At 45.7% G+C, this 26,095-nt stretch overlaps 1 protein-coding gene across 1 annotated transcript in view; it reads left to right on the top strand.

The window, feature by feature from the left end:
• Nucleotides 1–26,095, top strand: part of LOC147677879 (blastomere cadherin-like) — a 702,536-nt gene that overhangs the window by 602,436 nt on the left and 74,005 nt on the right. The window contains exon 12 of the mRNA XM_086945594.1: nt 1,420–1,644. Within this exon, the coding sequence (XP_086801720.1) occupies nt 1,420–1,644 (225 nt within the window). The remainder of the gene's footprint in view (nt 1–1,419; nt 1,645–26,095) is intronic.

Here is a 26,095-nt window from a genome sequence, read left to right as displayed (position 1 = left end):
CAAGAACCGGAAATTTGTTTCATTCTGCCTTGCTCTGGCTAAACAACGCATAGCCTGCCGCTGGGGTAGAAGTCGGGCGCCCAAATTTAAGGATTGGCTATCGGACATGATCCTCTGGCAAGACCAACTTTGCACTTACGCTGAACTACTACCCCGCTCCTCTCAACCTTGGGACATTTGGGGCCCACTGCAGACATATCTGTATGTGTGGAGCATCCCCACACATACGGGGCCCAGTCTTAAGAGTCAACCTGCATTCCTTAGGCACCTACCCCACATGGACGGCTCTGTCCCTTCCTACTTCTGCCCCTGCTGGACAATGACTCTCTTATTCATATACTGTCGTAACCCCATGCGTACTCATTCTATTGAAGACTGTAATGGCAAATGCATGTTATCCCGATTAATGCTTGAACTTTACAACTCTTTGGAGGTGTATAACAATCCGCACAGCTAATCTATGTACGTGTTGAATTGCATTTCTGTATCCCTCTATATCTCTTGCAAAGCATTCCCATTTTCCTCAACTTTGTCTCCTTTACAGATATTGAAGGTTGATTGTCTGTTCTTGATTGAGAAAATTTCAATAAATAAAGTTTAAAAAAAAAAAACTTCAATAGGAGCCTGTGTTCTGGACGAGAACACAGGCTCCCATTGAAGAAAGGTGTGGGTGGGGAAAACCTTGCACCCTGTGGCGGGCAGTACATTGTGAATGGCTGGAAAGATGGGACCCATGGGTACCCCCCATGGGCCCGATTCGGAGGCCCCCCAAAGACCGATTCCGGCAGCCTTTTCGTTCAGGGCTTACCAAATCGGAGAGGCTGTCCGAATCGGTCAACGTACTTGCTTGTCCGGCGAACTAGGCAGCAAATGTATTGATTCATCGTGGATCAGTAAATGCAAAAATGGCACTCGTTCATTTCATAGGTACGTGGATTCTTTTTTTTCTCTCTTTTGGCTAATGCTACAAAGGATTAGCGAACAGCATTGGCAGAGCCAATAGCTCCACAATGTGAGACCTGTTAGCTTTGGCATTTCTTGTCTCCCTTCTTGATAAAACCCACTCAACCATCTCTAGGAGCTTATAACTTATTTCTTCCATACATGTCTAGAGGTAGCTGGGGAGCTGTTCTACAGACCTTACTGTATAAAACTTGTTTCTCATTCATCATTCGGACATGCAAAAGTGTGAAGGTATTTGGGGTTGGGTCTTGAGGGAAATGGAGGTGGGATTTAAAATATGGGGTTCTACATGACAGGAGCTAACATTATTCATTGGCATCTCCGTGTATGGGCAACGTATTGGACCACCAAATACTTGTTTTGACAGAGATAACAGTGTATTACATTACTTTAACAGCATTGTGTGCAGTTGCTGACTTTGCCTTTTGTGTCAGTGTTATGCTTTGTTTCCTGCAGGCTTTCCACCTAGAACAGGCACGGTCACTGTTGTCCTGCGCCTTCTGGACGTGAATGACAATGGACCGGAGCCCGATCCTCGCATGATCACAGTCTGTACTAATAATTCAGAGGCTCGGATTTTGACTATCATTGACCTGGACCAACCCCCAAACACTTTTCCATTCCGAGCTGAATTAACTAACGAGTCTGCAGCAACTTGGGACATGCACATGAACGAGAAAGGTATTTGTGAACTGCCTGGGAAGTGGGTTGACAAGGTATGACAGAGACAGGAAAGTCGATGAAACAAGATAACTAGTATTGTTCATTATCTTTTATTAAAGGAGAACGTTTTTATGACCTCCCTTTCTCTCCTTGGACCTTTATGCTCTGCAGAAATGCTTTGTAAAGCGTATTTATTTATTTATTTATTTATTTTATATTCTTATAAAGCGCCAGACTAGACTCCCGAAGGGGTATCTCTGCGCTATTGCTGTGCCACGAGATTGTGCAGGTTACGAGAGCATGATAGTTAAGGAGTGCCGAAACTGAAGGTAATTTATTTATCGGGATATAGGTAAGTCTTTAAATTCTTCCGGAAACACAGATGACTGGAGATTGATCTGAGTTCTGGGGGCAAAGAATTCCAGAGTATTGGGCCGGCATAAGCTAATGCACGGCCACCTTGTCTGTTTTTTTTTATTCTTGGTGTCTGTAAGAGCTGCTGATGAGTAGAGCGCAAAGAACGCCCCGGGATGTAGGGCTGAAAGATCTTTGTCATGTACTTCGGGCCCTCTCCTATCCTGCTCTTATGGATTGTGCATAGAGTCTTAAATTGGACTCGCTTCCTCACTGGAAGCCAGTGGAGTCTCTTCAGCAGGGGGTTTGAAGGAGTCCTAGCTGGAACATTCAGGACAATCCTTGCTGCTGTGTTTTGGATTACTTGCAATTTACTGAGCTGCTCCTCGTTTGCTCCGAGGAGCAGCCCATTGCAGTAATCCACCCTGCTGATGACCAGAGCCTGCACGAGCGTTTTTCTATGATGGTCTGGTATATAGGGGAAGACTCGTCTCAGCATCCCGATAGCCCGGAAACAGGTACCAGCCACCTGATTGACATGTCCCTTGAAGGTAAGTTGCTGGTCAAAAAGTACTCCCAGGTTCCTGACGGAACTCTTGGGGGTGGGGACAGGGCCAAGCTCCGCGGGCCACCAGTCAGATGACCAATATGTCGCTGCTTGCCCGAAACACATTACCTCCGTTTTCCCCACGTTGCACTGCAGACAGTTAGTTGACATCCAGTCTGCAATGGCTCTCATACCATCTGCAAAAGTTATTTTTATTGCAGCTGTGAGAGTTTTAAACAGGAAAAGGAGTTGGGTGTCGTCAGCGTACGACACCGGGGTGAACCCGAAAGATCTAGCCAAGTTGGCTAGGGGTGCCACATACACGTTGAAGAGTGTAGGACTAAGGCATGAGCCTTGTGGCACTCCCTTATTGAGCTCCCTTAGTGTGGATTTGTGGGAGCCCAGCCTAACTTCTTGGACACGACCAGTCAGAAAGCTCTTCATCCAGGTCAGAGCCTCTCCCTCCACACCCACCTCACCTAGGCGGTCAATGAGCACCGTGTGAGACACCGTATCGAAAGCGGCGGAAAGATCCAACAGCACCAGAATCAGGGAGCTGCCCTCATCCAGTGCCATTCTGATGTTGTTGGTCACTGTCTGAAGGGCTGATTCTGTGCTGTGGTTAGGCCTGAAACCAGATTGTGAGTGGTCCAGGCCTTCCGTCGCTTCCAGATGTTGAGAAAGAAAGGTGTTCACATGTCTCTCTGTAACCTTACCCAGGTGAGGCAGGAGGGAGATCGGTCGTAAATTGGAGAGGTCAGTCCAAGGAGAGGATGCCTTTTTTCTGATCGGGTTCACCACTGCCCTTTTCCAATCTGCAGGGACCTGGCCTTTAGTTAGGGAGATGTTAATCACATCCAACATGTGCGGACCCAAAATAGGGATCATGGGGCCGACCATTTTGGTTGGAATAAGGTCATTAGGCGACCCGGATTTAATGTGGCTGCAGAGTGAGAGGAGCTCTGTGTTAGTGATCGGTGGAAAGGATGAAAGGGTGGATTTGTTACCAGATACAGATGTTTGAGGATAAGGGTGGCCAGTGTTGGAGGATTTTATAGCAGCATTGGCAACCACTATTTTTTCGTAGATGTTATTTATTTTATCCTCAAAGTATCTCGAGACTTCATCACATAGGTCTTGTGAAAATTCCTCTGAGCTGTCACAGGCAGTCGGCTTAATGAAATTCTGCAGGATGTTGAAAAGCTCCTTAGAGCAGTTGCCGGCCTGTGCAATCTGCTGTGTTAGGTGTTGCTTCCTGGCTTGCTTTATATTTTTGTAGTACTTAGATTGAGTATCTTGGAAGACTACTCTATTATTATTAAACTGCAGGCAATTGGAGTAGCGCACAGTCTCAGCGCTGTCCTTGGTTACATTCTAACTCTCCTGCAGTGTTTTGGTGCATCCATCTGTAGCCTAGTTCAACGTGGTAATGAATATACTGATGCTTCCCTCTTGAAGCAGACTGCAGACCCATTGCTGTTATATTGCCAAACTGATTAGTACTCCACATTGTTTGCCCAAATCCCTTCTATAATAGGCGATACTACCACAAAATGAACAATGCAGTTTTTTCCGCACTCTCTTCTCCCTCATTTGTTTGTGATCACCATCGAATTTCTTTATTCGCCTTAAAAAGCCATAAAAGTATAAATCCACAAATAGACATAATAAAACACACAATAGATAATAAAACAACGAATCGATTCAAAAGTGCATCATATATCAAGTAAATTATCATATAAGATTTCAAAAACTATCCCATACCATGACTTTTGATAGCAGTTATTGGGCATCTGAACACTATTAGTCACTAGATAATGAAATGTATCTCGTATGAACGTGTGGGTGACCTAAAAACTAACCAAAATCATGCCTATTTACACTATAAGATGATGTGACGGAATAGATACCTCGCAATTTACCCTAGGTAAAACATGAATTGATTCCTACTTATAGGTACACAGTCCCTTCATATTTATTTGCATTAATTTCTCTAGTCACATATTGCCTCCTAATCCAATTCACACAATGTGCTCTTAAATTAATATAATTTATCACAACATATAAAGTACAACAAACACAAAAATGGATTTAGACCATTTCCATGTGTATATATACATCAAGAAACAAGCGCATCTGTACAGTTCACTTTTAAATCTTTCCTACCCATACTTTGAAACAAAAGGTTTCTACATAATTATAAGCAATCTAAAATGAGGTAGTCCAATACACACCTGAGGGGAAAGATCAACCCTCATAATCAATTCACGGTGTGTATCCACTTTCTTTATTGATGCTATTGTTCCGTCGAACTCCTCTATTCTCTGGGGTCGACGCGTTTCAGCCCTTTTTTTTAGGGCTTCATCAGGACATTGGTATAAGGAAAACACATCCCGCGGCACGGTACAAAGTTGGAAACAATTTTTCAATCAGCACTATTGATCAGACATCAAAAATATTGCCACTGGGTGGGGGAGACGATCTCGTTGGAGCCGAAGTGGCTTCTGCTGATGATCAAAAGTGAAACTAATTGGTTTTGCTATAAGGGAATTTGGTTGGCCTTGGCTGCGGGTATTGCAAAATGCAATATTGCTAGGGGGTGGGGGTCTCAGGCACCCCCGCAGCTGGAGGAATGGAAACGGGATCTTGACTGGTGTCAACGGGCCGATGAAATTGTGTATAAAAGCAGGGGATGTGCTAAAAAATGAAACCGAGTGGTGGCACCCAGGCAAAAATACAGGGAATTTGGGGTGGGTGCATAGATGCGTGCTGGATGGGTGCCTTTTTTCTGTCTTTGCTGTTGCCTCAATGATTATCTTGCTATTGATTTCAGTGGTCTCTTCAAGTATGGACTTATGGAACTGTCTTGTACTAAATGGTCTCTTGAGCATTGTTAATAAAAATATATTTTTTTTAAAATGTCACCACGAGGTCTGTACAAAAACCACCTTCAGTGTATCCCCTCCTGCAACACAGAACTCTAAAATGCACAGACTTGATTCAAAACACTTCCCTTGCTCAGACGGTAAAGTCTGTTTGGCTTGCGTGGCATATAAGAAATATAATAGTCTCTGGGGCACTGCGCAGGCAAACAGCTCTGCGGGATGAGCTATGCGGGAACAAGAAAACGGCGTAACGCTCTGCCACACTGTTTGACGCCGTCTTGTTGTTAAAATTACTCCTCACAACATCAATACCAGAGAGCACCTACCAAGAAAAATATAAAGGGAACCTAAAAGTGACTAGTGTAATACGAAGCAAAGTTATTGCAAATCACCATAAAATATGCAATTTTAAAATTAATTAACCAAATATTAGCCCTAGTACATCTTGAAACAAGATAAAATCAGCATTTAATCAACATAAAATATAAACTCCGGTTTTTAATGCAATTATTAAAAATTACATACACCATACATTTTCCTAACTAATGGAGCACTTAACGATGGCCCCCAGCGCCTGGAGGCCCTTACGGGTGATTGTTCGCGCTTTACAAAATGTGGATTACATAACAACTTTGAGGCGACCGTAATGGCTGTTGACATATCATACCAGTTTAGTGTTAGCCGCCCAGAAGATTGGGGTCAAAAATTGTTTTCGCAGAGGTCTGTATAAAGAACATAAAAGCCTTAAGTGTGTGGTGCTTTGATGTTACTAATTACCTCATGGGCAGTTCAGAAGGTTCGAAAGCTATGTGGCCCGCAGAGAAACACTAACAAAAATTCAATGTACGAAGAGGCAAGCGAATAAGGTGAAATCTATATTGTGGATTACTAAAATAAAATAAGGTTCCAATGTCAAAGAAGAGAACAATTTGGAGTACTTAACCGATTGCATGGTTGTGCCTTCTCATTACAGGCAATAGTGCAAAAATGAAAGAACAGAGTTTTTACAAGCTCTTTAAGAGTAAAATCTACAAGGTCTGGGTTAGAAAAAAAGCTCTGGTACACTCAGCCGTGTGAATGTTTGTTTCACGTAAGTGGGCCACTGAATCTCGGACCTATTATCTAGTAACAGGCACTACTTAAGAATTAACTTCAAGAAACCAGCCAAATCTTAATCTCATCTTTAAAATGATTCATTCCCGTCTCTGCATGACAGATGTAGGTAGCTGTGCCCCATGGAACAGATAATAACATGAACAAAACAGTTTTCTACCTTTTGAAGGGCTTGATCGTTGGTATATTCCCATACTACTGCCCCATAAAGCCTCACCAAAATGTATTTACTCTTGTATATCCAAGTTAGTTCTTTCACTGGTTTATGGCCTAAAATGTAGGTAACTCTGAAGACTCTATGAACTGTAAAGATCTTTAAGAAGGTAGTCCCAATTTAAGGTGGAAGCGAAAGGTATCCCTGGGTAGTTAAAGATTTTAACCTTTGCATCGGAGACTCCCTCAATCAGAAAAGGCTTCGCTTTTGGGATTATTTTTTTAACCACTTGTCATAATTAATTACTTTTAAAAATGTGCTTTTAAATCTTAGTCACTAATATAGCAAGTGAATTACTCACACAACATTTGCAGGCTATTGGTAGTTCTCACAATAAGGACTGCATCGTCCACATATAGACAGATCGGGATAGGATGTTTCCCAGTTTGCAGCATGTTCTTCCCTTTAATCGAATAGTCACTATCTTACCCATTGATATAAATCAACAAGAAAGGGGCTAAAATACAACCCTTCCTCACTCCTCAATTCGAATTTATTAATGAGGTGCATTCCCCATTTGGGCCATAACGCAGTTTTTCGGATGTTCCCCAATGTAACCGTCTCCTATGATAGACGCTTTTAGCCGCAGATTCCTTACCTAAGAATATTCCCCAGGCGCCAGACTGGATCCAGAAACTTTTCGAGCAGTACCTGTGTGCATCAGAAGGTGGTATTGTTCAGCCTCTGCATCTGTGTCTTCCGTGCCGGTAGTGATATGTGCGGTGTATATATAGGTGCTACTCCAGCTTGCTGACATCCGTTCTTTTCTGTCCATGCCAGCCAGCGCAGATCCGGAGAGAGATACCTCCAGTCATTTTTTGACTGGCTTTTTTCGACATTTTGTCAATACCCTTTTTTGAGACTTTGTCTCCCGGTGTGTGTAGGATGTTCTCCAAAAAAACTGTGGCATTTAAGTCTTGTGGTTCCTTTCACAGACAGTTGTCTGTGACATTCTCCATTCTGGTTTGCCTTTGGTGCTTGGTGCTGTACCGTCACGCCACGACCTGTGAGGAATGCCGTTCCATCAACCCCAAGGCGCTGAGGGTACGCTCCATGTCACCCAACGCCAGTCACCTCCATGACGTTCCATGTCCAGTCGCGCCGAAGGTCCTGAGTCTGTTCCCAGAGTCATCAGGTAAGTCCCACAAGAAGTCAAAGTGCTGGTCAAAATGTTTAGATGAGGCACAGGTATGATGTCCCTTTAGGTCCCTCTCCAAAGCAGAACCTGCATCTAGGTTGGATCCACGCCACTCTGATTTTACTGGAGCCAGAACGTCCCCGTCCAACTCTGTAAATTTTATGAGGCCATGCACCTAATTTTTGGGTGTGCCTACCCCTCGGGAGCACCTTCAGACCCCATGGGTTTGGCAGGCGCGCCCACTGGATTTCCACCGGTGGGTCAGCCTTCTGCACCAGTCGGGCCCCCTGGATCCAGTTCTGGATCCGGAATGACTCTGATCACGAGAGCTTGACCTCCCTGGAGCCTGTTCCAGCGAAATCGTTCCCAGCGCAGCCGATGCCAGACAGCGGCTCCGAACCCATAATCATGCACACCTTCAAACAGAGCTAGATCAGTGTTCTTGATGTCAACTCTGGCACTGTCCAGAACTCAACTTTCTGAGTCAGTGCCTGGGCATGCTGTTTTTGACAGGATTGAGGTAGAGCATGATTAAGGAGGATCCTTATGATTACACCAACCCCCTTGAGGCAGAAGCTAACTGGTATGAGTGACTGTCGGATGCCAGTGGTTTGACAGGTAGAGTATAGTCCCAAACTCCTGAGCATGAGCATCGGTCCTCCAATCAAGCTGCCTCTTCGAGAGGATCAACTATTGCAGCAAGAGGGCAGGGTCTTGAACCCTAACCTGCGTACGCTCCACCTTCATGATGAAGATTGAGCATCCTCAGTTAACAGTTTTTGGCTTCCCTTCACAAGTCCATGATGTATGTCATAATGGCAGCCAGGCATACCTCAACCATGACAGCAAACGCCTGCCATTCAGACAAATTTGCAGCTTGATGTGCTTCCAAAAATGTTGATCCCCTTTCTACACCTTTGTCTGGGGTATTGTTGTTTGTTCTTTCATTAGACCAGCAACGCTTTTCATTGGGCACAGTTTAAGGATACCATTTGGCCATATCAGCTTTTTTGTGGTTGCCAGACCAACCCGCTCTGTTCAAGTCACTGTTGAAACTCTTTTTCCAAAACGACTACCACATATGTTCCCTTCAAAATCCCTTTATCATGCCCCAATGGGTCCTGAATCTACTTTTGACCTTCCTGACGTTTGAGCCCTTGCATAATTGCCTGCTATGCTTGTGGACCCTTAAAACAGCTTTTCTAGTGGCAATTGCATTGGCTAGAAGAGTTAGTGAACTGCAGGCACCTTCCGTGCGCTCTCCTTACACAACTTTTTTTCTCAGACAAACCTGTTTTGAGAACACACACCTTTTTCCTACCAATAGTGACAAAAAGTTTTCACATAGGCCTTAACATCACATTGCCTACCTATTTTTTTCGTCCACCTCACCCTTCAACAGAGGAGGAAAGGCTCCACCGACTGAACCCAAAAAGAGTGTTTTTGTTCTACATTGATTGTAGCAGAGATTTTTGGGTGGACGATCAACTCTTCATTGAGTTTTCCTAGGTGAAGAAAGCCATACAGAAACGCTTCAAGCCCATTCCAGCAAAGCCAGAACTGCAACCACTGCGCTAGATTGTAGAATGTCTGTCGTGGACATCTGTCAAGCTGCCACATGGGCCTCTCTGCACACGTTTACCAGTGCACTACTGCTTGGACAGTCTGGTCCATTGTGATGGGCACTTTGTCCGTTTGGTTGCTCAGACGTTCCTGGGCTAAACCTGTCCGCAGACGCTCCTCTGGTGAGGTATTGCTTGGGTATCTGTTCTAAAGTAAGTAATCTGCAGCTAGAAATCTCTATCAAATCTACAAGTTGCTTACCTACACTAACGCCTTATCTGGTAGAGACTCTATCTAGCTGCAGATTCCTTACAGAGCATCCTCACTCTGTGAACGGATTTCTCCATACAGGGTAACATTTATGAGGTCCTTAGTGTCTGCACCATGGCACAGCTGCTACCTTTGCGGCTCTATGTTTCTGGCGTGGAAAAGTCACAAAAAGTAACTGCTTTCAGTGCACTAGGGTGGCATCTATATAGACACCGCGCACGTCACTTCCAATGAGGACCAAGCTAAAGTGGAGCCGAATGACGACACCGCTCAGCGCACAGGGGCAGTGCTCAAAAAGTTACCAGATCTAGTCTGATGCCTGTGGAATATTCTACGGTAAGGAATCTGTAGCTATAAAGGCTCTACCAGATGCAGCATTACTGACCGTAAGTAACTTGTTCAACAATCCCACAAGTGCTTTCTCTACACCCAAGTTTACCATTAAGGACCATAATTTGGACCAATTTACAGTATTGAATGCACAGGAGAGGTCCATGAATGGCACATGAACGACTCCTCTCCGATATTTATTATACGTTCCCAGTGGACAATAGAGAATAAGAGTTTGAGCTTCTATACCAAAACCAGGGCAAACCCCAATGGTATGTCTAGCACAATGTAATTTCCTTCGGCCCAAGCATAGAGTCTAGAAAGAAGGACTGATCCTAGAATTTTAGTTGTCAAGTCCAAAAATGAAATGAGACGGTAACAAGATTTTTGATTTCTGTCCTCTTAAAAACTGTGACAATTACTACTTCTTTACAAAATCCACTGATTGGGCTGATAGTCAGTTCTCTCAACACATTTGTTATTATCGGATACCGTAATAGATAATGCTCTTTACCATCCATCGGGACTCCATACAGTCCAGGCGCCTTCCCTGAGGGGCTTTTGTTTATAGTAGTTGTAACTCCTTTCATTTTAATAGACTGGTGTAAAACTAGCACTGCTGTAGGATCAACTATTTCATCCTCTCCCTCTTCAGGTGGTTGGTGATTTATATGATTACTGCCAAAGACCTTATTGAACTGATTTCACCCAGGTATCAGCAGTTATCAAACAGTCGTCCCTAGGAGTTGAATGATCTGTGAAGAAAGGATGGTTTACTATTTCCCATAATCCTCTACTATCTTTAGCAGCCTGAAAGTAATCCAAAGCTTTGATTATTATCTCTTTTTTTGCCAGCTTTAACTGCTTTCTTGTAAATCATATGAGCAATTTGTATATCTTCTGAACACTTTGGGGTTGTTTTAAGAGCTGTGTTCATTAGCGCAAGCAGAGTTAAACCATCTACACATCCATGCTTTATTTGAATCTTTGTATGCAAGTAACATTTGTGAAATAGAGGACCATAACAAACCAAAAATACCTGTAGTGGCACATGGGTATGTTTTACAATACAAGCAAGTCCCTAGAGCAGCCTCATTGTTTATTAATAATTCTGAGATAAAGTGTTTAGGATTGACCCTATCCCATTTAATTCTCACTCCCGTGTTCCTTGTTTAATCAATATACCCAACCTCCTTACTACTTCATTTACCCCTTGACTTCAAATTGAGAGATAAAGAGAGGGAGATATGGTTCCTGGCACAATATGAGTACACTAAAGTCTACAGGCAACAGGAGAAAATGTGTTGAAATGAAAATAAAATTAATAGTATTGCAATTTCCGTTACCATTGTAGGTCGGCGGTGAGACCCATTCCCTTATCCCAGGTCACTAACAAACATCAGATTGCATTAAAACAGTAACCCATTTAATGCCTTCCCTTAAGGGGGATGCCCAGAATGAGTAATTTCCACACCACTAGTATCAACAAAGCCACAGACCGACAAAATTTGGCGGTTGCATCTCGTGAACATTTTAATTAAATTGGTCTATTACTACAGTTGTTCTTTGGTCAAAGATGTTTGTTATAATAATAGTTATGATCAAAATATCAATCGGGGGGTATGGCCAGCAACATGGCCGGCTAGCTGCGTCGATTGGCAGCTCCGGCAGCCCACAGTGAATCCTGCAAGAAATCCTGACCTTACGAAGTCACTTAATACCCACGGGGGCGCCTGGACCTGTTCCCACCCCGTCCAAAACACGAAGAGTCAATCGCAGGTGAGATTTGACCGTGGAAAGAATATCGGGAGCTGCGATCCAAAATGGTGGCGTCCCTTGGGTGGAGCGACCCGACCCTACGGGAGCAGCTGTGCTCGAGAACGGGGGTGAGTAGAGGAGTCTGGGGTGTCTTCCTCCCTCTCGGCCACCCACCCCCGCCCCCCTCTTCCAGGCGCGACCCGCTGGCGAGGGGGCAGGAGCAGTGGATACCGGAGATGGAGAGACCCCGGAGAGGGTGCAGTGACGTGGCTGAGCATGAAGAGACCTCCGGCGGCGGCAGCATTAAGAGATCTACATCCAGGAAGTCAACGTGGTGAGTCGTGGCGCCGGCAGGAGCGGAGTGGCGCGGCTTCACTGGGCTCCTGGGTGCCATGTGTGTCCCACTGGGAGGAAATACATCTCCTGATCCCGGTGTGGGAGATTGTGAACTGTAGGAGAGGAACACTGCGGGCCCCCTCCCCTTCGGTGGACACCTAGAGTGAAGCCTCAGGTTGCGGGTCCCTTCTATGGAAAAAGGAGCCTCTCGATGATGGCAGAGGCACAAGCTTTGTGGGCCCCAGGAGCCAATACTGGAATGAAAGCCTGAGGGTGTAAGGCGGCATGCTTGGAGCAAACAGCCCGATCTGACACGGTGGGGGAAGAAGAGGACCAGATAAAGGGGATGGCCAGAAATCTGACCGCAGTAACCAAGAAGGCCCTGTCCTGCCCCTAGGTGTCGAAGCTGGGGACTTCGGACCTGCAGGCATAGATGTGCCCAACTGGGCAAGTATAGGAGGAGGGCTGGCGGATGTGGGGGGACCCTTGGAAGCAACAAATGTTGTCTTATGCTGCTACCTCTGAAAGGAACAAAGGGACTGTGATACCGGGCCCGGGAGGGCTCCATATTGATAACAGACCTATGAGAGGAGCCTCAAGTGGGAGTACGTTCCCTCCCCGCCAGAAGAGTTGTGCATAGTGCTGGTAAGAGAGGCAGAAGGGGAGCAGCCTGATGTGAAAGTACAGCCCGCTGGGGCCAGCTGTTGGGTTGGCACCCCCCCACCCCCTAGAGAGAGCTGCACCCCTCTGGATGCCCCCACCCATCTAGCGCAGCGATGACGGTCGAAAAAGGGGGCCAAATACGCGACGGAACCAAAGCTTACTGGAGTGACTGGCCATCCAGCGCCTACCAGGGATCTTGGGTGCCTGCCGAAGAGACTATGGGCGCTGATAGCGGGAGAAATCAAATGAAGCAGGCGACGAAGACCCGGCTGAAGTGTCTCCTCCTAGGGGACTGGCGGGGCGGCTGACACTCTCTGGTTGTCTGAAGAAGATCCTTCCTTAGTGAAGAGACTTCAATATATGACCTACCGCTGATGGCCAGCATTCTTGGAGGCGGGCTCTACGATGGCTAAAGATAAAGAGGCTAAACCTGCGAGGCAATGAAAACTCGACAGGTATACCAAAGTAATGCTCCCACCACAGGAAGTAGAGAGTGGGGCCTCCCCTTTACCAGACAATGCAGCTATATTAAAGGCCATCCACACTTCAAGAGAGGTACTGGAGGAGAAGATGGAAGAGGTGCGAGTAGCGGTGAACCTGTTGCGCCAAGACCTGCGTAAATTCTCAGAAAGAGTAACCTAGGCCGAGCAACTTATTTCAGAAGTGGAGGATATCTCCCATGGTATGCAGAAAGAGGTCACATGACTAACCGCCTAACTCAAAGAGGTGGCCTGGAGAGTGGACAATGCGAAAAACAGGCCGCATAGGAATAACCTCGGAGCAGAGGGGAGAGACACAGGACCTTTCCTGATGTCATGACTCAAGGCCTCCCACCCGGGCGCACAATTCTCTGCCTTCTTCATAATTGAAAGAGCTCATAGTATGCCTGGTTTTCAGAACCTCCCCCCCCCCGACCCACCCAGGCTCTTGAGTGCGTGTTTCCTTAACTTCCAGGATCGCGACCTCATACTCAGAGAGTTACGGCAAAAGGGATGGTATTTCCAGACTACTTTCGTGATGTGCAAAAACAGAGACGGACCTTTGACCCAGTTAAGGCCAAACTGAGAACCCTTAAGATATAAAACATGCTGCTGTTCCCGGCAAAACTCAGTCATAATTCAGGGAACAACCCACTTTTACCAAACACCGGAGGAGGTGTGGTCCTGACTTGAGGAGCGTCCCTCCATACGACGTGGAGGTGGACAGGGACCGGCGGAAACTTCCCAAAAGAGCTTCCCGGGAAGCTCCGGTTTTGCGAGCCGAAGGGGAAAAGACTGCGCAGATCAACTTAGTCACGCAGAAAATACACAGGAACACCTCTCCGGGCCAAACAACTCATGCACAGGAAGACACAGATACCTGATTCCGATGAGGAAACCACCCAGGAAACAGAGGGGCGGTGACATACCGGGTCCCATGACCGCAACACCTCTGGGCCTTTCGATAGAGAGGACTCGGCGGAGGTGGACAGCGATCACCCTCTCCTGCAGGACATCCATCGGCTGGACGATTTGAGCCCGCTGGCAGTTGCCGCCGAGATTCCGCGACAGCAAACTTTCAAAAGTGGCAAAGAAATTTGATATGTTGGGGTTGGACGGCCACCGAAAGACAGTAAGACACTTTCACAGCGTATATAGACAATACACTCTAAGCCCACAAGGCAACACTACCTACACTGACCCTATAGTGTTTAGTTAACGAAATAGGGGTTATTGGGAGGGAAGGACGGAGACAGACTCCTCAAGTTCAACCTCTGCTACGATTGTCATGTTGACCAGTTGGGGAGAAGCTTTGGCAGGGGGAGAGTGTGAGGAGGGGGGAGTCGTACGGAGAGAAGAAAAATGTCAAGGAATAAGTTTGGGGTTCGTTTATTTGTTTGATTCATATTGTCATAGAATTTTCATGAGCAGGGACAAGTACAGGAGCTATTAGAGACCCGGCAAGACATTTGAGATACTGACACCAAACATAAACACAGGCAATAGGTGAAGGACCATACTCAGTTATGACATGGAATGTCAATGGCCTAACAAAATCAAAAGGGGGCTGATTACCAAATATATCACAAGACTCAAACCAGATATTGTATTCCTGTAAAACGCATTTATGGGGCGCCCTCACACCACTCATAAACAAGCACCCTGCCCTTAGGACTAAAGAGCCTGCCATAGGGGTGACCTATAGGTTTTAAGTGCAGTGACCTCAGAGGGGAACTTATGTTTGAGGCATGTGTGCTGTAAATACACATGCTTTGCATACTCCTGCCATGTAGTGTTGGGTCCGGATGTTTGTAAGTTGTTTTTTCTTCAGAGAAGTTTTTCCTAGTCACAAGGTAAGGTGACTCCTCCTTTCGGTGATAGTGTGCATGAACATCGACTCCATTGTTAGATTGTTATTTTTGCGCCATCGGGTTTGGCCTTGTATTGCTGTGCTCCGGTTGAAAACCGTCCTTCGGGTTCCCCCTGTGCGCAATCCACTGTACCCTCGATGGTATTGATATCGTACCCGTTTCCCTCTCTCCATGTATCAATTGGATCTGGAAAGTCTCTCATCTTCGGTCGAAACCATTGTGGACGGCCTGCGGGCTTAATTGTGTTGATCCATCCCTCTGCCGATGGAACGGACCCTGAATTCTGTCCTCAGTGCCACTCCAAGTACCCTCGCTTCGGTCTAAACCAGGTCTGCACCTTGTGCTTATCACCTGAGCAAAAGAAAGAAGACTGCGAGGCATGTCGTTCGTTCAGGTTAAGAAAGACTCTTTGTGATCATCGGGCTCGACGTTGAGAATTGCAGCACCAAGACACTCAACAGACTCCGGATATCTTTGGAGAAGAATCCGAACAAGAGGAAGCGGCAGCTGCAGATGAAGAGGAAGCCTTCTCAGTCCCAGAATCAGATTTCGACCTCGAGATCGAGTTGGAGTCAGAAGACATTCCAGCGGGACCAGGTGTCATGAGTACCAAAACCCCCGTACCCCAAAAACTATCCCTCACTAAACATAAGGCTTCAGCACCACCTCTGCCTTCGGACCTTGGTCGGCACTGAAATGACGTTTCTGATGGCCCACCCTTGGGCCCGGCACCAAATCCAGCGGTCAAGCCTTCCGGCTCCGGATTGAACCGAGATAGATCGTCTTCAGACACGAAACATTCCATTCCGAAAGACAAACCCGGTTCGGAGCCGAAATCCTCTGTTTTTAAACATAGATCCACTACGGAACCGACACCTTCCACTTCGAAACAAAAGTCTTATGCAGAGCCCAAACCTTCCACTTCCTAATACAAAAAGGATAAGGCCAGCTTGGCACCAAAATCTAAAGAGGATATTTCTGATCCCCCACAACCAATCTTGGACATTATGAAGGACAAATTGGTACCAAAGCAGAAAAAGCTTTACATCAATCCAGACACTGGACATATATTAGCCAAAACTCCTTCTAAAAGAAAAGTGAGTTCGGAGGACACTGGATACAAGATCCCCCTTAAGAGGAACAAGCATTTGCAATGCAATAGGTCTCGCATTAGTAAAGTTTGAGCTATTGGTCTTGTAAATGACACATTTTTTATTTATGTCTTGGTTTTGAAATTTGTGAAATTAATACTTTAGTCATTTACAATGCCAATAATTGTATCTTTTGCAAATTGACTTCTATAGCCTTTGTAATGCAACATGTTTAGTTTTTGTGATTTTGATGTATTGAATTTACAAATAACAATGGTTTTTATTTTTTTTTAAATGTAATACTTAAATAAAATTTATTGTAATTTATAATGGCAATAGCTTAAACTTTTGTAAATAACTTTTGTGAAGATTATGTGCAGTGAATTTTATTGTGATGAAAATCCAAGAACAGAAGTGAAATATTAACATTTTTTTGTGACTTTTGTAATAAAGCTTGAAATATAGAGAGAATATATTTTAACTAGTTGTTGTTGAATTGTTTCACAGATTGATACTGTTGGGGCGCGGAGTGATGTGTTGGCGACGAGTGATGCTGTTGAGTGATGCTATGTTAGCGCATAGTGTTGTTGTGGTACCCCTGAGTGATGCTGTGGTGCCCCTGAGTGATGCTGTGGTGGTGCGATAGATAGATAGAGTGTTGGCAAAAGATAGATAGAGTGAGATCAAAAGATAGATAGGTTGTGGGCGAAAGATAGATAGAGTGTGGGCGATAGATAGATATAGGGCGATAGATAGAGTGAGGGCGATAGATAGATAGAGTGATGGCGATAGATAGAGTGAGGGCGATAGTTAGAGTGAGGGCGATAGATAGAGTGAGTGTGGGCAATAGATAGATGGAGTGAGGGCGCTAGCTAGATAGAGTGAGGGTGATAGCTAGATAGAGTGAGGGTGATAGCTAGATAGAGTGAGGGTGATAGCTAGATAGAGTGAGGGCGATAGATAGAGTTAGTGCGATAGATAGAGTGAGGGCAAAAGATAGAGTGAGGGCGATAGATAGAGTGATGGCGATAGATAGATGTGTGTGGTTGTGTGTGTGTGTTTGTATGTGTGTTGTTGTATGTGTGTGCGTGCATGGTTGTATGTATGTGAGTGTGCGGTTACAGAAGGATGTATGTGGAAGAGAGCAGCAGATCAGCATATTATAAGAGAACAGGGAGTTAAAGAAGGATGTGGGTTGAAGAGATCAGCAGATCAGCACAGGAGAAGAGATCAGGGAGTTAGAGAAGTAGGCGTTGTAAGGGAACAGCAGATCAGCACGGGAGAAGAGAACAGTGTTTTGGAGAAGGGGGCGGGTGGAAGAGAGCAGTAGATCAGGATGGGTGAACAAAACAGGGAGTTAAAGAAGGAGGCGGGTGGAAGAGAGCAGCAGATAAGCACAGGAGAAGAGAAGAGAACAGGGAGTTAGAGAAGTAGGCGGTGGAAGGGAATAGCAGATTAGCACGGGAGAAGAGAACAGTGTTTTGGAGAAGGGGCGGGGTGGAAGAGAGCAGCATATCAGGATGGGAGAACAGAACAGGGAGTTAAAGAAGGAGGCGGGTGGAAGAGAACAGCAGATTAGCACAGGAGAAAATAACAGAGTTAAAGAAGGAGGCAGGGTGTTTGAGAGCAGCAGATCAGCTGAGGTGAAGAGAACATGGAGTTAAATAAGGAAGCAGGTGGAAGAGGGCAGCAGATCAGCACAGGAGAAGAGAACATGGAGTTAAAGATGGAGGTGTGTTTTAGAGAACAGCAGATCAGACAGGGTTAAGAGAACATGGAGTTAAAGGAGTGGGTGGAAAAGAGGAGCAGATCAGCACATGAGAAGAGAACAGGGAGTTAATTAAAGAAGCGGGTGGAAGAGAACAACATATTAGCACATGAGAAGAGAACAGTGATTTAGAGAAGGAGGCGGGTGAAAGAGAACTGCAGATCAGCACAGGAGAAGAGAAAAGGGAATTAGAAAAGGATGCGGGTGAAAGAGAACATCAGATCAGCACATGAGAAGAGAACAGGGAGTTAGAGAAGTAGGCGGATGGAAGATAGCTTAAAGATTATCACAGGAGAAGAGAACATAGAGTTAAAGAAGGATGCTGGTGGTAGAGAACAGCAGATCGTCACAGGACAAGACAACAGGGAGTTAGAGAAAGAGGTGGTTGGAAGAGAGCAGCAGATTAGCACAGGAGAAGAGAACAGGGAGTTAAAGAAGGAGGCGATTTGAAGAGAGCAGCAGATCAGCACAGGAGAAGATAACAGGGAATTAAAGAAGGAGGCGGGGTTGAAGAGAGCAGCAGAACAGCACAGGAGAAGAGAACAGGGAGTTAAAGAAGGAGGTGGGTGGAAGAAAACAGCAGAACATCACAGGAGCAAAGACCAGAGTTAAATAAGGATGCGGGGTGGAAGAGAGCAGCAGATCAGCACAGGTGAAGAGAACATGGAGTTAAAGAAAGAGGTGGGGTGGAAGATAGTAGCAGATCAGCACAGGAGAAGAGAACAGGGAGTTATAGAAGGAGGCAGGATGAAAGAGAACATCATATCCTCACAGGATAAGAGAAGCGAACAGGGAGTTAAAGAAGGATTTTGGGTGGACGAGAGCAGCAGATCAGCACAGGAGAAGAGTTTATGGAGTTAAAGAAGGAGGCGGGTGTAAGAGAGCAGCAGATTAGCACATGAGAAGAGAACCGGGATTTAATGAAGGAAGCAGGTGGAAGAGAACAACATAGTAGCACATGAGAAGATAACATGGAGTTAAAGAAGGAGGCAGGTGGAAGAGAACAGCAGTTCATCACAGGAGAAGAGAAGAGACGAGAGAGTTAAAGAAGGAAGCGGTGGAAGAGAGCAGCAGATCAGCACAGCAAAAGAGAACAGGGAGTAGAGAAGGAGGTGGGTGGAAGAGAGTAAGAGATCAGCACAGGTGAAGAGAACAGTGAGTTAAGGAAGGGAGTGTTTTGAAACGACCAACATATTAGCACAGGAGAAGTGATCCTGTATTTTGAGAAGGAGGCGGTGTGAGAGCAAACAGCAGATTAGCACAGGAGAACAGAAGTGAACGGAGTTAAAGATGTATTTGTGGTGGGCGAGAGCAGCATGTTAGCACTGGTTAATTTTACATGGATTTAAAGAAGGTGGTGTTTTGAAGAGTACAGCAGTTTATCACAGGAGAAGAGACGAAGGAGATAAAGAAGGAGGCGTGTCTAATAGAGCAGCAGATTAGCCCATGCGAAGAGACCTGGGAGTTAATGAAGGATGTGGCGTTGAATATAGCAGTAGTTCATCACAGCAAAAGAGAACTGGGAGTTAAAGAAGGAGGTCGGTGGAAGAGAGCACCAGATCAGCACAGTAGAAGAGTTCTGGTAGTTAATGAAGGAGGCGGGTGGAAAAGAACAGTAGATTGGCACAGGAGAAGACAAGAGAACAGGGATCTAAAGAAGGAGGCGGTGGAAGAGTACAGCTGATTTATACATGAGAAGAGAAGTGAAGAGGGCATTAGAGAAGGCGGTAGAGTGAGAGAGGGTGATAGATTGAGTGAGGGTGGTAGAGTGAGTGAGGGCGGTAGAGTTGTAGAGTGATGGTGGTAGAGTGAGGGCGGTAGAGTGATAGAGTGATGAGGAGGGCGATAGATAGAGTGAGTGTGGATTGGGAGGGTGGAGTTGGAGGGTGGAGTTGGAGGTTGGAGTTGTAGGCTTTAGTTGGATGGTGGTGTTTGAGTGTGGATTTGGAGGGTGGAGTCGAATGGTTGAGTTGGTGGGTGGTTTTGGAGTTTTGATTTGGAGGGTGGTGTTGTGGGGTGGACTTAGAGGGTGGATTTTGAGGGTGGTGTTGGAGTGTTGATTTGGAGTGTGGCGTTGTAGTGTTGAGTTGGTGTCTGGATGGTGGATTTGTGTTTGGAGGGTGGCTTTGGAATGCGGATTTGGGGTTTGAGGGTGTAGTTGGAGGCTGTATTTGGAGGGTGGAGGGTGAGTGTGTATTTGGAGTTGGAGTGTGTATTTGGAGTTGGACTGTAGAGTTGGTGTTGGAGGGTGGAGGGTGTGGGTGTTTTTGGAGGGTGAGTGTGGTTTTAGAGGGTGTTGGTGGATTTGCATGGTGTATTTGGAGTGTTGAATTTTTGTTTTGAGTTTGAGGGTGGGGTTGGAGGGTGGTGTTGGAGGGTGGATTTGGAGGGTGGATTTTGAGTGTGGCTTAGGAGTGTGTTTTTGGAGGGTGGTGTTGTAGGGTTGATTTGGGGTTTGGAGGTTGGACTTTGTTTTGGAGATTGAAGTTTGAGGGTGGATTTGGTGTTTGGATGTGTAGTTTGAGTGTGTATTTGGAGGGTGGAGGCTGAGGGTGTATTTTGACTTGGGGTGTGGAGTTGGATTGTTGAGGTGGTGTTGGATGGTGGCGGCTGAGGGTGTTTTTTGAGTTTGGAGGGTGAGGGTGGGTTTGGAGTTGGATGTTGGAGTTGGCGGGTGGAGTAGGATGGTGGATTTGGAGGTTTTATTTGGAGGGTGGATTTGGAGTGTGGATTTGCTGGGTGGTGGGTGTAGTTGGAGGGTTGAGTTGCTGTTTGTAGTTGTGTGTATGGTGGAGTTGGATTGGTTTTTTTGTAAGTTGGTTGAATTTGAGGGTGGATTTGGAGGCTGTTGTTGGAGGTTTGATTTGGAGGTTGGAGTTGGTGGGTGGATTTGTGTTTGGAGGGCGGATTTGTGTTTGTGATTTTGTAGGTTGTGGTTGGCGGGTGGAGTTGGTGTTGTAGGGTGCATTTGGAGTGTGGAGTTGTGTTTGTAGGGTGGATTTGGATGGTGGAGTTGGAGTCTGGATTTGGATGGTGGATTTTGTGGGTGGAGTTGGAGTTTCTTTTTTTAGTTTTGTGTTTGTTTTTATATTTGTAGTGTGTATTTGGTGGCTGTTTTTTGGTTTTTATTTGGATGGTGGACTAGTAGGATGGATTTTGTTCCTGAGTGTGCATTTAGAGTCTGTTGTTGTTGTTTGTGTCTTGAATATGGGTGTGTATTTGTATTTGGATTGTTGTTTTTGTCCCTGGATTTTTAATTGTATTGTGTATTTCTAGTTTTTTTTTTGTCCTTTGATTTTGAGTGTGAAGTTGGATGTTGTTTTTAGAGGGTGTGTGTGTGTGTGTGAGTGAGTGTGTGTGTGTGATAGAGAGTGACTGTGTGTGAGAGGGAATGAGTGTGTGTGAGAGATAGTGAGTGTGTGTGAGAGAGAGTGTTTGTCTTTGTGAGAGAGAGTGTGTTTGTGTGAGTGAGTGTGTGTGTGTGAGAGACAGAGAGTGAGTGTTCAGCAGTGTGTGGCGTGCAGCAGTGTTATGCGTGCAGCAGTGTGATGCGTGTAGCATTTTGAGTTGTGCAGTAGTCTGAGTAATTAATTTTGCAGTGTGATCCGTGCATCATTGTGACGTGTGCAGCATTGTTAGTTGTGCAGCAGTGTTTGTCTCCTTTTAGTGTGAGTCATGCAGCAGTGTCTGGTGTGCAGTTGGTTGAGGCATGATTTGAGGGTGTGTGATTTAGAGAGGGTGTGTGAGTGGGATAGTGTGAGTGAGTGTGTTTGATGGTGAGATGTAGTGTGAGGGGGAGAGGGTGTGTGAGTGTGAGTGTTGGAGTTTGAGGGTGTTCGGATGTTAATGTGAGAGAGTGTGAGTGAGTCTGAAAAGGGTGATTGTTTGTGATAGGATGTGTGATGCTTATAGGGTGTGTGAGTGTGTGTGATGTTTGAGAATGTGATTGAGTGTGTGTAAGGGTGTGTGAGTGTAATTGTGTGTGAGGGTGAGCGGGTGTGAGGTGGGGTGAGGGTGCGTGTATTGCGATGGTGTGTGGTGTGATTGTGAAGGTGTGTGCATGTGCGTTTGTATGATGCTGAGGGTGTTATGGTGACGGTTTGTGCATGGGCGGTGGTATGAGACTGAGGGTGTGTGAGGGTGAGTGTGTGTGAGTATGTGTGTATGTGCGGCTGTGTGATATGTGTGAGTGTGAGATTATGTGTGAGGTTGCAAGTGTGTGTGATGGTGACATTGTGAGTGTGAGGTGTGTGTGAGGTTTGGTGAGTGTGTGAGGTTGATGGTGTGTCTGAAGCTGAGGGCTTTGTGAGTGTGTGGTTGTTTGTGGGGTTGTGAGAGGCTGAGTGTGTGACGTTGTGTGATGTTGAGGGTGTGAGGGGGTGTGAGTGTGATTAGGGTGTAATTGGGTGTGGGGGTGTGAGGTTGTGTGTGTGTGTGTGTGTGTGTGTATGTTTTGTATAGTGGATTATTATTTCTATTTGTTTTGTTGTGTGTTTTGTGTATGGACTGTGTTGTAATGCAATGAGTCCTTTTTTCATTTTGTTTACGAGTGTTTTTTATTAAAATGTGCGTATGCGATACTGCCCACAACGCTACCTACGTTTTTTAGGTTAGCGTTCTAGTCTTTTTTTGTTTCTCACCCCCTTTTTTGATTGACATTTTTTTCATCCAATGACATTGCTACGTTGTGTTACGTAGCGTTGTAATTGGTGTTCGTCATTTGGGAAACCCCCATATTCTCGTGTCCACCGTTTGTGGAAGGCGTGCCGTGTTTCCTGTGTTGTTGCTGCGTCGCCAGACAGGTAAGTTTTTTTAAAAAATTACTTTGTGTTTTGTTATGTAGTGTTTTTCGTGTAGCTACATTTTGTGCGTAGATTTTTTTTGTTGTTATGTATATTTCCCTTTGTTATACCTATTGTAATAGGCGTGCGTATGTACGTACGCAATGTACACCTGCAGAATGTTATTAATATAATATTCAATACGTTTTTGGGATGTTTTTGTAATAATATATTCCTATACTTTGTGTATTTAATGTACTACTGCTACATATTGTTAAACTGTGTGTTTGACATTATTTTATGATGTTAATGTTTTATAATATTCACTGTGTATTTCTTTTGGGCCTTTTTTTCTTTTTGCCTGTATAGGGTTGTTGTTCAAAAGTTATATTTTGTGCTTTCCCCTCCTCCTCAATTATTAATAGTCAGTGTAATGGTATCGAGAACACATTGTGTATTTTTTATTAAAACATACATGATTTTATGCGTATGCCTCACAGTCCGATGTTCGAGCTGAAACTCCATTTTTGTCTCTTTTTAATTTTGCTTTTGGGAGGCCTGGTAATTGTCGCTTGTTTTGCTGGGTGTTTGAGCGAAATACACACATTTTCGTTTAGAATTACTTTTGTAAGGCTGTGAAGTGTCTGACCTTTTCGATTAAGCACTCGTCCAGACTCCCTTTTTTTATCCCCCCCCCCCCCCCCCCCCCCCCCAAGTCTTTAAAAAGTATTTGTTTGGTGAAATATTGGACTTAATATATTGCTAAATTATATTTGTTTTATGGTTCAACTGCTACATGTTGTTAATACGTGTTTCTTACATGGACAGCCTTTCTTTAATTTTGTCTAATAATCACTGTGTATTTGTATTGAGCTTAATTTTTTTTGCATGTATAGTGTTGTTGTTCCAAAGAGATATTTTTTGATTTCCCCTCTGCATCATAAATTATTACTCCGTTCGCTACTTTTGAGAAGACATTTTTTTTTTAATGAAAACATACATGTGTTTAAGTGGATGATTTTTAGTCCTTGTCCGGACTTTCAACTCTATTTTGCAGTTTTTTTAAATTTTCTTTTTAGTAATTACTCTGAATTGTTTCTTGTTTTTCTGTGTATTTTGCCGAAATACACAAAAAAAAAGAATTCGAATTACTTGTGAAAGGCTGTGAAGAGACAGGGCATTTAGATTTAGCACTGTTCAAGACCGCCTGTGCTTTTGTTTTTTACTGTATGTTTACGATTGTAAAATTTACAATTCGCATTTTGTGCATTAAACGTTGATTTCAGCTTCTAACGGAGCTCTGCCTGTATGAGTTTAGCATGTATTTATTACACTTGTGCTAGTTAGTATATGCAAGGTCTTTTTGACCCTATGCCCGTTTGTTGACTTATTCCATAGAACTTTGTTCATTGGAATTGGAATTAATCTTTTTTACATGAGAAAATGCAGATCTTGTTTACTACTGATGATTTTTAGGTCTCGCTATTCGATGCGCATGCGCATCGAGCTTGCGAGACTATAGGGCTTTAAACAAAGCTTACCTTACTGTGGCGATTTGGTGCTGTGCCCGTGGCTTTTAGGTCAATGCGCAAGCGCATTGACCTAAAATGCGCGTGCACAGCACCAAATCGCCAGCCATCTGTTCCCCAGCTTGGATCTCCTGGCTGCTCCTCCCCTAATTATCCGCACATCAAAGGCTGCTCCTGCCCCCTGCTTCACACTTCAAACGAATGCTACCGAGAGCATTTCCCGCCCGGCCGCTTTTAATTTCATTTCGCAAGCAGTTGCCCCTCCTCCCTCTCCTCCCTCTCCTGACTTTCTCCTGCCTGCCACACCAATCCAAACTGAGGCGCTGCTGCTCCAGTCCCTGTATTACTCCCACTCATCTATGATTAGGAATAAAAGACTGTCGGTTAAAAACAGTTTCAAGATATAAATGGTTTCCCATTACTTTTGCAGAATGTTCTGCATTTCCTTAACCGCCTCCAACTCTCCGACTTTCACATGCACTTACCACTTTGCTGATACTGACCGAGACTTGCGCTTTATAAGCAGGAAATAGAATTCTACAGGAAACAATACGACCGAAGACCATTCGAGGGGGTGAGCTCAATGCCACCGAAGAGTACGTACAATTATTATACTTAAAGTTCAGTCAACTGCCCTTGATGCACGGACAACCTTTGAAGAAAGTGAAAAGCATGTACCCTCCCCTCACCACCCTCACCCTCAACCCCTCACCCTCACTCACCCTCACTCACCCTCAACCCCTCACCCTCACTCACCCTCACTCCTCACCCTCAACCCCTCACCCTCACTCACCCTCACCCACCCTCACTCACCCTCAACCCCCTCACCCTCACTCACCCTCACTCACCCTCAACCCCTCACCCTCACTCACCCGCAACCCCTCACCCTCACTCACCCACCCTCACCCTCACTCACCCTCAACCCCTCACCCTCCTCACCCTCACCCTCACTCACCCTCCCTCACCCTCACTCACCCTCACTCACCCTCAACCCCTCACCCTCACTCACCTCAACCCCTCACCCTCAACCCCTCACTCACCCTCACTCTCACTCACCCTCAACCCCTACCCTCACTCACCCTCACTCACCCTCACCCTCATTCACCCTCAACCCCTCACCCTCACCCCTCACCCTCACTCACCCTCACCCTCACTCACCCCTCACTCACCCTCAACCCCTCACCCTCACTCACCCTCAACCCCTCACCCTCACTCACCCTCAACCCCTCACCCTCACTCACCCTCACTCACCCTCAACCCCTCACCCTCACTCACCCTCACCCTCACTCACCCTCACCCACCCTCAACCCCTCACCCTCACTCACCCTCAACCCCTCACCCTCACTCACCCTCACTCACCCTCACTCACCCTCCCCTCACTCACCCTCACTCACCCTCACTCACCCTCACCCTCACTCACCCTCAACCCCTCACCCTCACCCTCACTCACCCTCACCCTCACTCACCCTCAACCCCTCACTCACCCTCAACCCTCACCCTCACCCTCACTCACCCTCAACCCCTCACCCTCAACCCCTCACTCACCCTCACTCTCACTCATCCTCACTCACCCTCAACCCCTCACCCTCACTCACCCTCAACCCCCCCTCGACCCCTCACCCTCACTCACCCTCAACCCCTCACCCTCACTCACCATCACCCTCACCCTCACTCACCCTCAACCCCTCACCCTCACTCACCCTCAACCCCTCACCCTCACTCACCCTCACCCTCCTCACCCTCAACTCCTCACCTCACTCACCCTCACTCACCCCTCAC

Source organism: Lissotriton vulgaris, chromosome 12 (genome assembly GCF_964263255.1).
Source record: "Lissotriton vulgaris chromosome 12, aLisVul1.2, whole genome shotgun sequence".
Classification (NCBI taxonomy): domain Eukaryota; kingdom Metazoa; phylum Chordata; class Amphibia; order Caudata; family Salamandridae; genus Lissotriton; species Lissotriton vulgaris.
Note: the sequence above shows the minus strand (reverse complement) of the source record. Positions and strands in the feature narration are given on the sequence as shown.